Source organism: Lates calcarifer, linkage group LG17 (genome assembly GCF_001640805.2).
Source record: "Lates calcarifer isolate ASB-BC8 linkage group LG17, TLL_Latcal_v3, whole genome shotgun sequence".
In the NCBI taxonomy this organism is placed as follows: domain Eukaryota; kingdom Metazoa; phylum Chordata; class Actinopteri; family Centropomidae; genus Lates; species Lates calcarifer.
Genome location: NC_066849.1, coordinates 767,582 through 781,436, shown reverse-complemented (window position 1 = coordinate 781,436; position 13,855 = coordinate 767,582). Strand labels below are relative to the sequence as shown.

The window sequence follows — 13,855 nt, the reverse complement described above, 5'->3', positions numbered from 1 at the left end:
GTGTGTGTATTATGTGTTGGAATGTGTGAGTACATCTCAGCGTACTTGTTAGTTGTTTTTTTTTTCTTTGAGTTTTTTTTCTGCAGTCCAGTTCTGAGGACTGAGTTCATAAATCCCTCTGGTCTTCCCCTCACAATAATCCTCCATGTGCTGTCTTCACCTCTCAGACCCTCACTTAGTAAATGCCAGATCTGAAAACTCCAATCCTCATGTCACCAAGAGACAATAACACAAAAACCTCACCTTACCTGTCTGACCTCATAAGTCATATTAACTGTTAATTTTGTACATTTTGTATAACATGTGGACCATATTACCTTCATACTATATTGTGATGAAGAGTGACTTTTGTTGCCAAAACAACCTGCTGCACTCTCTGTCATTGAACTATAGTAAGTTTCACTCAACAGAAACTATAGATATAGAGCGTGTGTGTGTGTGTGTGTGTGTGTGTGTGTGTGTACACAAAATGATGATGATGATGTGATTTTTGCTGGGGCCTGCACCAAACAAGCATATCTGGAACAACATAGTTTTGTAGGCAATATGCAATATGATTTGTCGGCTTAATATTTAATGCTTAATTTGTAATAGCATGTTGTGACACATTTTACCTTTATCAAAAATTTGCAGCTCCTTCAATTTGGATACAGCACTTAGTCATATTGTAATTTTAATAATTCTTCCATCAATTGTTCAGCCCCAAATAAAACTAAGGGTAGGAACAAGTGACCTGTATGGTTGTTTAGGTCAGAGGACTTGTTGGATGCACCTGTGATTCCTTGCTCAAAACCCCTCTGGGAGTTTCCTTTATCTTCCTTGGAGGATTAAAAATCTTCCCTTTATACATTTTATGAACCTCTCAGTGACTGAAACATGCAATTACCAGGAGATAGCAATGCAGGGCGGTAAGTTGTTACTCACTGTATTACTGAAGATGATTACATTATGTCATTGTTACATTACTGCTTATATAATAGCCTGTTGTGTCATGTTATGTTCCTCTACCAGTGATACCTCCAGTCATCATTGTATTGTAGATTCTCTTTAAGGCTATGGATAAGGTCTCACAATAAAACCATCTCATTACAGCAATGAAGCAGTTGTTAAGAGTTAAAACAAGCAATCTTGTTATTGGGATACGTTTGTTCTCTCTATGGCAGCTCTGCACTTGTCATTTATCATTTGCTGTGAATTGTGAACTGGAATGATATTTGATTGATTCCAGTGATTTGTTTACATTATTTGTGTTTTTAAATTTCATTTTAAGGATTTTCCTAATTTGTGATGACGTACTAACTTTCAGTCATCGTGGCCACAGTTACCTTCTCTCATCACTCTCCTATATCTCTCTTCCCCCAGGAAGAGAACATCTCCAGCCAAGGATGAGCACATGGCAGGGGTCAAGGACTCACTGTTGGCCCACTCTTCAGACCCCGTGGAGCTGAGGAGACTCAACTATCAGACACAAGGTATGGACATACAAACACACACACAACTGTTCCAGGGTTATTGAACATGTTGTCAGCTCAGACACAGTGAAGTCTGTCTGTCATGTCAGCTGGGACTCAGGTATGGGGACAGGCTTTCCACAGAAAGAGCGGCTGAAAGTGACTCGATGTAGGTAGTGACTAGCACAGAGAAAATGTTTGGGCTTTTTGTTATTTTTGTCGGCATTGGTTACAGCTCACAGCAGCCTGTGTTATTGTGCTTAATTAAAGTTGTAACAAAACCAGCTGAGGTCTCCACTCTTGCTTAGTGAGGGACGATACAATATATATGATGTCTGATCAGTGTTTTCATTATGGAATCATTAATATTTCTAAAAGGCTTTCCATGGTACCCAAGAAACAGAAGCTAGTGGGATTGACAGGAATATAAAATTTTTGTCATCTGCACAGAAATGAAATGATATATAGCAATTACTAATTAAGTGACCATGGAGAAAAGAATGGGGTCCAAACACAACCCTTGAGGTACTCCACAGGATAGGTCACCTGAGGAGGATATGGAGTTACCAAGTTCAGCTGAGAACTGCCTGTGAGAGAGATAAGATTTGAATCACTCAAGCCAAGCTAATTACAAGTTTCAGTGTAAATATTGTGTCGACTAAGTAGGATATTATGATCAACAGTGCAGCTGTTAGTGTAAAGTGGACTTAAAATGGAACTAAGGGTGGCATCAACTGCTGAGTGGATTTGAGATGAGAAGTAAATCTGTCTCTGTGCTATGCCCAAACCTACAACCAGATTAGAATTTTGTAATAATAATAAATTATATAATTTGTCATGTGAATGTAAACCACTGGTTTCAAGACCTCTGAGTATCTAAGTATTGAAAAGGCAGAGTTACTAAGGATCGAGGTCTGTTTTTTAAAAAAGTGGGTGGACCAGTTTGAAACACAGTGGGACAGAGCCTGTGGCTGAAAAGGACTTCATAGTAACAAATGTGTGGATTTGAGCTGCCAGTAATCTCCTTTAGTAGTTCAGAAGGTAGAATGTATTGGAAGGAACATGTGAATGAGTTCATAGAAGACACAGTGTTTATGAGAGTATGAACAGATAAAAACTGACAACATCTCATATTCACTATAAATTAGGAAGATGAATTGACTCATAATTTTGTGTTACAATTTGACCTCTGGTGTCATCGGCAAAATACTTTTCATACTTGAATATCAGCTGAAAAAGAGTCTTCTTTCACTTCCTTCCACAACTGTTACAAATCTATTTTGAAAAATGTATGTGTGTGTGTGTGTTAGGCTTAGGCACAACAAAAGGTTTCAGGGAATAATCTTTGTGTTAAAAGTCTTTTGTGGCCCTATAATAACATCACCTGACTTCCTCCTTCATAAATGCTATTATAAGTATTATGAGCCCTGCAACCTGTTTTTTTTTCCTGTGATGTCTACAACTATGTGTGTTTTACTCTCTATTTCAGTCTATCTGACTGTTTCACTGACTATTACTTTTTCATTTACACCCTTCCAACTACTTCTCTCATCTCTTTTTTTCTCATCTGTCAGTGTTTTTCCTCTCTCAATCACATGGGTAGCATTTACCCCTGTTAGCAGTGGGAGAGAATTTGGCAGATGTTGTTTACACCGACATAAATTCATCAACTCATTTATTTGCCAACCTTTGTTCCCCCTTCAGAAAAAGCTCACAGGGTGGCCTACAACGATCTGAAAGCTCAAGTCTATTCACAACATACATGCAAACTAACTGACAGATGATATCACCTTTATTTATGCTATGGAGTCAAAACTGCAAACTGTTAACAACACCTTACTGAACTTGAGTATTTCCATTTTTTGTTTTTTTGCTCTGCTACAGTTGAAGCTAAATGCATGCTGTTGGGCAGCTGTGGTCAGGCAAGTTAGCTTCTTGCTTTGTGTGTTAGGGGGTGATATGTTAACTCAGCCTTGTTGTTTAGTAAAGATTCATGTTGAAATCCAGAACCTTACTTTGTCATTTTGAAAATATTTAAAACAATATTTGCTCCTAATGGAGCATTTGTACAGTGTGGCATTTCTACTTTGAGTTTCCCCTACTTTCACTTTCAGGCAGCAAGTGGTTGCCACTGTGTCTATCTTAAGATTGAAAAACAAAAGATGGACCTTTGCAAAATCTCAAGTTTCTCAAGATCTTGTAAAAGTTTCTCAAGCTTGCAAAACCTTTTCTGAGATCTTGCAAAAGTACATGTTTTTTTTTGTTTGTTTGTTTTTTTTTTTAGCTATCAGATTTTTCCTATGTTCCCCACAGGCTCTGTACCATGGTAACTACAGAAACCCCACCAAGGAAAATTAGAAAATGAGGAAACATACATTTTCCTAGAATGATATACATCTTCACCAGCAGTGAACAAAAATATTAATTAAATGATGTGGCTCCAGTTTTTTGGAACTTTTAAGGGGTGGCCCTAACAATAAAAAAAATCCTTTGTTGTGATGACAGTTTACTTTTGTTTAGTTTTAACATCCAGCACCAAGGTGTTGTTCAGCGTGCTCCAGTGGGGACCGTAGTCTACAAAGTCACCTCTGTCTTTTGGCTCTGTAGTTCTCCATCCCTCTGTCGAGGTGTGTTTCATTTCCAAATGTCTCTTAAGTTTAACTGGTTTAAAACTTTCATGTGCAAACACTTCTGAGTACCTTTTCTGGGTGAGTCATTCCATGTGATGCCTAGCAAAACTGGCCATAGCTTCATCCATGCTGGGGTGAACAAATGAATGAATCCACAGAACAGTGCAGCAGATAGTGCAGACATGCAGCTCTTGTCTCAGTGCTCCCTGTCTTCTTTTCTTTTCTCTGTCTCCTCCTAACTGACCCCTGTGTTGTTTGTCTTGCCTGGTCTTTCCCCCACAGGTTCCAGTGCCCTCAGCTGCCTGAACACTCCAAGTTAGTTTTCATTCCCATTGTGTTTTACTAATGTTTCCTCCCATTTGCACCTCCTTCCTTTTCTGTTTCAAACAGCAGCAGTTTGAACTCGGACCCTCTTATTTAACCCCTTCACCTCCTCTTCTTGTGGTCCTTCCATGTCAGCCATTTACAAAGAATTGTTATCATCAAATCTTAGAGTTGAAATGAAATGCAGTAGAAAGACATCAAGAAATTAAAGTTACATAGAAACAAATATCAGTATACTGCATACACTCCAACCAGCCATGTGATACCTTCCCACTCACCTTGCTTTGTGGGATTCCTTTAACCAATCAGCATGCTCCTTGATGCTCACATCACTAGTGTGATTATGGCATGCTGCTGAAGAGCTTCGCAGTCAGATACCATCCGTCTGCTCAGCACACAGCACTCCCGCTGTCACCCCATATCCACTGCAGCTAGTTAGCTCAGAGCCTTCACCATGCATCTGCACTCTGGTTACACTGTCCAGTTCATGTAAGTGCATATGTGTTTGTGTGTGTTTGATGGACTGTACTTACTGCTCCACCTTTCGCTGCAGGGATGAGGGAACATCCTCCCATTGCGATCTCTGACCTGGCAGACCACATAGAGAGACTCAGGGCCAACGACGGTCTGCGCTTCTCTCAGGAATACGAGGTAACACTTCCTGCTCCTATACATGGCTTTCAAATGAAGCGACACACACTTTTTAGCCATATAAGTGTTTCGTTATTGGCAACATCATATGAGATAATAACAAAGTCTTCTTTGTTGTTTTTATAGGTGACTATAGTTGACTACACTGTCACAAAACAGGACCCTCTGTAATCCTGTATTTCTAATTCTTAGAGCAGTCCACAATTTACCATATTGTCTCATCACTACAGTTTTCCACTGATTGAACTGAAGTTGATGCATTTGTCCAAATCTTTACCAGATTACGACAGATCTATGTGTTACAGAAGTATCAAAATTATATGAAACAGCCCCAGGAAAAGGGCTAGAACTTTATAAGTTCATAACTATAACTTTTTCAGGACTGTTGAGCCAGTTCAGTGTTTGTGGACAAAAGGTTACATCCACTGTGGTTAGGGTGCAGACCATCATATTTGAAGAAAGCTAGCTGGATGAGGAAGTTGAGGTAAAGTTGTTGACAAAGGGGATGACCCTTCCCAGGCAGAAGCCCATCAATCAAATATGGAGTTGATGCACTTGGCAAAATTTCACATTACCAAAGTAGAGAGGGGGGAAATAGGCCAGAGATCTACATTGTTAAGCTACTATCTACATTCTCTTGATTTTTAAAGCTGAAGATAGTGTAAACTTTTCTTTTGTTTTTCTTCCTTTTATGAGAGCACCATTTTGGTGCAAAATAAATGAAATAAATCATTTAAAATCATTTAAAACTCTTCTTGTCAAAGTAAAACGCCTCTGCAACAGCAACATGGGAAGTGTTAAACTGACTTAGTAAATAGTTTAATGTGGATGAACAGCTTCTTATGGCAATGTGAGGCAGATTTCATTTAAGCTTTTAGAGACTACAGACAATGACATTCCCCAACTATCAACTCAAAATATATACATACAATCCATTGAGTTTTTAGTTGACTCTGCAGGATTCTTTTTCTTGTTATTCAGTGTGTTTAATGTTGGAAACTGCTATTTGTTTCAGTGAGGCCAGGAATAAATGTATATTTATCCATGCACATCAAGATTCTATTTCTCGCCAAAATAGCTCACAGACTATTTTTTCCCTGAGATGTTTATACTCATGTAGAGCTGGCTTACTGTTGCAGAGTTAAAAGTTAAAGTTCAGCATCGGTATTAAAAGAAAAAAAAAAAAAAAAAAAGGATGCTGCTAAGTATGCATGAATTTTGTGCCTCTTTTCCAAGAATAATATACCACTGCTTTTACCTACTATAAAAGCCAGTGAGGGATTATGGCTTGTTGATGTCCTACAAAGGAAGGTAATTTGCATTTAAAGTGGTGAATTTCCAAGTGGATAAACCAGGACAGATGGGTGCACTGTTTATGCACAGCAGAAGGGAAGGGGCATATAAATTATGAAACAGAAACTGAATCAACTTTTCTACCTTTCCCATTTTTTCTAACCCAGTGTGGTGAAATGAAGTGAACTTTTTGGAGAGAGGTAGTTGTTTTTGCCAAATGATGATATTTCATTCAGTTTAAGAATATTTAATATATATGGTTTCAATATACTGTGTGTACTGTGTGGTTTCAGTGTTGTTGAAGGGTTTGGTGGTTGTTTTCTTGGTTCTCCTGTCTCATTTTGCTGGTAAACTGAGCTGGCATTGCTACCAAGTTCAGTCCAGTGTAGGCTTCTGCTTCAGGCAGACCTCATGAAGGTTAGAGAGTAGAAGCTCCTGTTTAGAAGCAGACTGAGAAGAGCAACTTCCTCACTTTCTCTTGAGGAGTTGGCAGAGGAGGAGAAGAAAGAACAGAACACATCTCAGCTTTTGTTCGGACTGGTGACATAATACAGTGACCATTCAGTGACCAGTGGTAGCTGAAGTTGGAAGAATTTTTGTGAAAAGGAGAAGGACCCTGGTAAACTGCATTCAATGGCTCTCCTTTGCCCATGGCACAAAGGGAACCATTTGGTCTCATCCTCCATTTTGACTAGGCTGATGGATGCATTCCATTTATGGTGCGTTCCAGTTCTACTCGGGTGGAGGAGAGCGTCCAGAAGGTGGTTCGATTCCGCTCCTCCAGTCTGCAGCAAAGTATCTGGCAAGATACTGAACCCAATTGCCTCCGATGTGTGTGTGAATGTGTTTAGACATTATATATTGTATGATGCAGTTGTATGAATGTGTGAATGGTGAATGTGATCTGTAGGTAAAGTGCTTGAGTGTCGAAAAGATTAGAAAGCACTATAAATACAGTCCATACTCGGAAGTCAGAATTCCAACTGGGAAAGTCGAAGAACCCACACCAACCCCAACATAAGAATTCAAGATGGCTGCCACTCACATCATTATTGGTGAACACTGGTTTCACATTAAGTACATACAGATAGTACTGTTCAGTGTTTGTCCGTGGACATGCTGCTACACTGTTTGTATGTGCAAAATACAATGTAGAGTGTTGTTATCAACTAGTATTGCTAACAATGATTAGCAATGACATAGCAATAACATTCTGAAGTGTTTACATTAAAATCTAATGTTAACTGAGGTGTTTCAGGTGGAGTGTTTTGAAGTTGTCTCTACTCCTTGTCTCTACTTCTCAACTGGAATGCTGTTGACTTGGAGTTGACGTCAATCCGAGTTTCGAACTCTGGTGTAAATGGAACGCAGCATTACATGAGGTCCAGTTGAAATTTCAGACTTGGAACTTGAAAATTCTGACTTTCGATGTACAACTGGAACGTACCATGAGGCTCTACACATACATTCAGTCCAGTTGATTGTCTAAGTCTTGAGTCTTGTCTCGTCTTGAGTCTTGTTGCATAGGAGCTTCTGGCCATCAGTCCATAGCAAGACCAGCAGGGCTTGAAATGAAAAGCTGATAATGGTTGTGTTTAAAATGAGAACTGCCAGAGAATCTCACAGCTTGTTACATCTGATGAATGAGCCAGACTTTTTGGGGACTACTGGAGTTCACTTTATATAATGCATATGGGAATTCTCTTCATTACACAATAATAATTATGTCTGTTTCTAACTGTATTAAATGAGTAAAAGCTGGTTCACATGACTCCTTAATACAGCCTCTGAAATATCTGTTTCACATCTGTTATCCTCTGCACTGGCAGGGAATACTGTCCATGCTGCTGCTGCTATTAATCATTTCAGGATGGACAATCGCCCAGAGTATATTATTAATGTCTCTGAAAACAAATATGCTCATTGGGCAAGTACATAGACACAGAGAGAAGCATAGCAAATTCACAGACACATTAACAGGCATTTTATAAAATAAGAGCTCTTGTGACATCTCATCTTCAAAATAATATGTCTTAATATGTCTTAGGAGGCACTTCCACATCATCAATAATTCTTGCCAATATTCTGTTTTGCTGAAGTTCCAGTTGCTCACAAATGCTAACAGGAACCAGTCACAGCACAGCAGGAGGGCTGGTGTGGTGAGGACATTGCACTGTTCAAAGATAAACCAAAACAAACACCAGCTGCCTTTTGAGTAGGAATGCCTGTAACCTAATGCTATGTGCTGTATATGACTACTGATGTACACTTGATTACACTCCATGAATGAGACAGGAGACAAGTGCCTCTTTTCACTGTGGCTCTGCTCAGCTGAAATTATTTACCAATACGCAAATATATATTTTTTTCTCTTTCTGTATCTCGTTCCCAGTATTCCACTGTTATTTCAAACCATAAAAAATCCATATCATAAAAGAAGAAGAAAAAAACACAATACATGAGCTAGTCACATGAGCTAGTTTCTGCCTTACAAATCCTAAATTTAACATTAAAATGATTCAGAATACAATCAGAGTAACATTGCGTCACTTATTCACCCCCCCATTCAGTCCTAACTGAGCTAATTTTAACATCTAGTTCACACCTAAAAGAAAACATGATGAAATGTGGAATTTCTAAGACTTCACATTATTTAACATCACTCTAAACTTCAAACAATGATAAGCACTTTCTCTGCTTGTTCACAGATCCATCCAAATGTAATCACTGCCTTCACAACAACCAACATTACAGTTAAATGCCAACGAACATGTGCATGTAGTTGTACAAATTTTCCATCAACCTGTAGAAACAGGAAAAATGAGACAGGCAAGGATGAGAAAGTGTAGTATAAAGTCCAAAGGCAATACTTTATCATTTTGACTCCTATTAGAATATTCCCCTCACAGAATTAATATCTCTGAAATAAAACATTAGATAAAATGTGATTATACATTTTATGTGTGTTTGTGAGTGTACCAGAATGTCAGCAATCATCCCATACCTTACCTTAACTTAGTTTTTTCCTCCAAACAAGTTTTATCTGTTTGCATGCTTACTATCTGTCCGGTTGTCTGACAGTCTGATTGTCTCTCATCATTCCTTAACTAATCTATTCTATTAGTGTTTTCTGATGTGATGTTTCTTATGTTCAGGATGGCATTTGACAATGTTTGTCAGTTACTTCCAAAACGCTTACAAAATTGTTATGATTCATAAGATCATTTCCTTCCTCTGTTGTGACTTAATAACAACATCACACACCTCTGCTTTTGGTTTGCTTTATTATGACACACACAACAGCTGGGAACCATGAGCTTTACCAAACTGTCCAGTTTTGTTTTGTTTTATGTTTTTTTTTTACCATGACCACAATCATCCCTTAGACGAGCCCAGCCAGACCATCTCGCGTCTCATCACTTTCAGGTAGCAAGTCGCTGTAGCACCCAGACTGCCACAAATAAGTAGCGCTCCTCAGAGGGCACATTCTAAACCCTTGTAGTATGAACACAATAATGGTTGAAGCTCTTGGCAAATGAGCATCACCACCACCTAATCCCGGCAAGAAAACATGTTCAGTGGCAGAGAAGACTTACATAGAACCTTTATTTATATGGCTGTTACAGTCACCATGGTGGCCTGACTTTTACAAAGTACTTATTTTAACCTAAGCTTTTTCTTTAACTAGTAATTAGCAAGACACATGTTGTCCTGCTGATAGGGCTGTCAGATCAGAAAATGCTGCTTGTTTTCTTTTTTTTTCATACTGAGTAACTGACCTACACCAGAGCTGAGCAGTAATCTGAGTGGTTTGTCAGTGTAGCATGGTGGCGGCCTTACCTAACAGGCTGTTAAATAAGATGCACATTCAGCCTCTTTCTCCATTGTCATCATTATCAGTTGTACACTTGGGGGCTGAGCAGCCATTCAGCTGGTCAGGAGGAAAAGCAGCAGGATATTAGAGTCCTCACTGCTGCTTCATTTTGCCTATGTATGTGTGTGTATGTTCACAGGTGTGTATCTGTTTTCCAGATGATGTGGGATAAGTATTAGGAGCATGAAAGGACATGATTCAGCCAAACCGGCACCTGCACTAGCAGCCAGAAACCAATAGAGACCAGTCATCAAAAACCTGGCCAGTTCATATCATCACACACCATCAGTGCCAGCACTGGAACATAGACATGGGTTCTTGCACCACTCATCAATGGCAGAACTCATAGGCATACAAATGAAGAAGCAGAAAAAAGGGAGAATTTATGCTTGGTGGCTTCAGCTATTTGTTGTATACTAAAGCAATTGAGAGGAGGTTCAAATAAGTAATATGAGTTATTGAGGCAATGAAGCAATAAGTGTAGAATATTTACAAAATTACTGTATGTAAGGGGGCAGAAGAATACAATGACTACACTAATAAATTTCAACAATAGAGTTTAGACGTTAGGAACTCTTTGAGGCTGTAATCAGACACAATGGTTATATTCTTCTTGTATACTTTTTGTTATGCTAATTAACACATTAACACAAAGTAGCACCTGATGCTGATGGGAATGTCTTTAGTTTTGCAGATATTCAATCATAAACCAAAGTCCTGGACAAGGTGAAAAAGTCAGCGTATCACCAAAGTTAGTGGGATTTATCCTCTGAGCATCATATATGTCCGTACCAAATTCCATCCACCTGACTATAAAAAATTGTTTTTTAACCATATGAATTGGAAATTATCACTAAGTCATTTAGCTCTAGTATCAAAGAAGAAATCTGCATAGCTAATCATTGCCAACATAAACAAACTTTAGCCATGTTTTAATCATTTGTTGGCAGTCACCAAGCCTCTGACAAGATGATAGCTGTGCATGATATGGGGCAATAAATATGGCAGGCCTGAAAGTTGTTACCCTCGATTTAATACACAAACACTAATGTTGGGTAAAATCCACCCGAAAAATATTCTACTCTCAATCACTAACAAAAAACAAATTTATTAATCTGGACTTTGCACTTCAAGCTCTGACAGACTTCAAGCCACAGAAAAGAATACAGACACATCTCTAATCTCTTCCTCCCACCTCTGTATATCCCTCTCTTTGTCTCTCCCTCTTCCCCCCCTCCCCTTGTTTTAGTCTGTTGATCCAGGACAGCAGTTCACCTGGGAGCACTCCAACCTAGAGGTCAACAAGCCAAAGAACCGCTATGCAAATGTTATCGCCTATGACCACTCCAGGGTCATCCTCACACCTGTGGATGGTGAGAGACAAGAGAAGGGACTACATACCATATATTCTCAGTGATTGATGCCTTTATTTACCTCAATGTAAAGAGAACCAGGCCTTTATTTTAAACTGGCTTATATTAGAGACAAACCTTTATTTCTGACTCCTTCTGTTTTATACATGTGTGTCATCTTATTTTAGTAAGAAGACTCCCTTCTTCTCTGATTGGCTCCCATTTTAATTTGTCTGCTAACTTTGTCCAACTTGGTCCTCACTGCAGGAGTTCCAGGTAGCGACTACATCAACGGCAATTACATTGATGGCTACAGGAAGCAGAATGCTTACATTGCCACGCAGGGGCCGCTGCCAGAGACACTGAGTGACTTCTGGAGGATGGTGTGGGAGCAGAGAACCTGCACCATTGTCATGATGACCCGTCTAGAGGAGAAGTCACGGGTGAGCCTCTCATGTTGAGAACGAGTAAAAATTGAGCTCTGATGACAGTGAACAGTTCAGTCTTACACAGTAGCAGACAGTCAACTACTTCATTTATCTTCCCTCACACAAAGGTTACATCTTAAAAAACGAACTCAGGCCCACTCCAGATGTTCCCTTGGAATCACTGCAGCTGACATCCACTTTAGCTGAGGCTAGCTGCTCACAGGAAGAGCCGATGCAGGGGGACAGACTTGTTGGGGCTTGATGATGCAAAATGTGGAGGCATGGTAGCTTTTGTAACAGGGGGGCAGTGCTTGGTACCATCAGTAGGATTGAGTGTACATGTGCAGAAAGAGGCGGGGCTTATTGCTGACAAAAATGGGTGGGGCATCATGTTTTAGCAGGTGGTGGAGCTGTCTAACTGTCTAATTGTCTAACCTTAGTTTTTTAAGGTTTTTTGTGTATTGTGTATGAACTATATGTGAAGGCTAGAGTGGATGATAATATGACTGTGGTCATTCACTACAGCACTGCTAGTGATATACTGTTCTGTAGGCAGTGCATTAGTTTCAGTGGTACAGATGAGATTGGCTCTACAACAGCATCACCCTGATGGTGGACATGAGGTATGAGGCATTTACAGTTTGTCACCTGGCAGATGAGAGGTAGCAGGGCAGGAACAGTGTTCATATGAGTAATGATGTCAGCCCTCCTTAACACTGGTAATAACTCCACAACCAGAGGGTAGAAATGAGTGCCACAGTAGCATGCCATTATTATTTGTGACAGAGACCATCAGCCCCCTGTCTGCACCGATAACGCCTGTCCGTGGTTCAACCATAGGTGCAGGAATAGTAGATGGTGTCTGACCTGTGACCAGGATAATGGTTTCTGCTGATAGCCAAACTCAACTTGTCTGTCTACTGTCCCTGATGTGAGAGACTCGTGCATTACAGTTCAAAAACTCAGTGCAGCTATGGTGATTATTTACAGATAGTTTGACACCAGACTAAGTTTTTTTTTTAGATTTTTAGAATTTTTATGTAACTGTCAATACTGCAGGGGCTGCCTCCCAAGATATTAATGTGAAAGGGTTAGGGTTAGGGTTATCATGCCAACAAATTTTCTCCAAAGTTCTCCAAACTAAACCACAAAACCTGTTGTTCCCCATTGCCTACTAAAATAACCTACAGAATAAAAGCATTATCTGATGCAATGTCCTTGTCGAAGGGGTAACTTGTTTCTCAGTAACCTCCGTTGGTAGGAAACAGGTAAGAAAACAGCAGTGTCCCTGGTTTAACCCTTCCATTCACCCCAAGCCACCCTGCAAGGTTTTGTGGCTCAAACTGGGGTTGTATAAGAAAATCCTGACCTGTCCTCTTAAGAGGACAAGAAACTAATGGACCTCAGTAAATGTTTCAACACCCTGCCCATTAGAAGGTGATCTTCCTTGTGTATAAGTGTGTAATTTTGGCCTGATGACAGCGCTGGAGGAAAGCTCAGGACCATGAATATTCACCACAATTTTTATGGAAATCTAACCAGTGGCTCTCAGTCTAGTCTGCACTGTACCAAAGTGTTGAACAGACCATTGCCTTGTTTAACAGCAGTGATGTAGAGGTGGATCAATGACACCTTGATGTTTTTCAGTTGGAATGAAATATTTAATGGGCAGTAATTATTTTACTGTTAATTTATAGAATCCAGAAACAAAGTAGTTATATTCATGCATTCAAGTAACATGGAGTCAGCAATTTATATTACAGCATTATCAGCATTGCAATGAATTGTTTATCAGTTTACACTTTAGGCAGGTAATAATGTTATAGATTATCTTTAAAAGTAATTTTTCCTT

At 39.5% G+C, this 13,855-nt stretch overlaps 1 protein-coding gene across 16 annotated transcripts in view; it reads left to right on the top strand.

Annotated features, from left to right (window-relative positions):
* The window catches only part of ptprfa (protein tyrosine phosphatase receptor type Fa), a 344,522-nt gene that overhangs the window by 311,630 nt on the left and 19,037 nt on the right, over positions 1–13,855 (top strand). For 12 of the 16 annotated variants that reach the window (XM_051077194.1, XM_051077198.1, XM_051077206.1 and 9 more), the window contains 5 exons: positions 1,363–1,472; positions 4,364–4,396; positions 4,959–5,056; positions 11,473–11,596; positions 11,843–12,018. In XM_051077194.1, coding sequence (XP_050933151.1) covers positions 1,363–1,472; positions 4,364–4,396; positions 4,959–5,056; positions 11,473–11,596; positions 11,843–12,018 — 541 coding nt within the window. The remainder of the gene's footprint in view (positions 1–1,362; positions 1,473–4,363; positions 4,397–4,958; positions 5,057–11,472; positions 11,597–11,842; positions 12,019–13,855) is intronic. The other 4 variants (XM_051077207.1, XM_018696330.2, XM_051077203.1 and 1 more) reach the window with 1 other exon arrangement.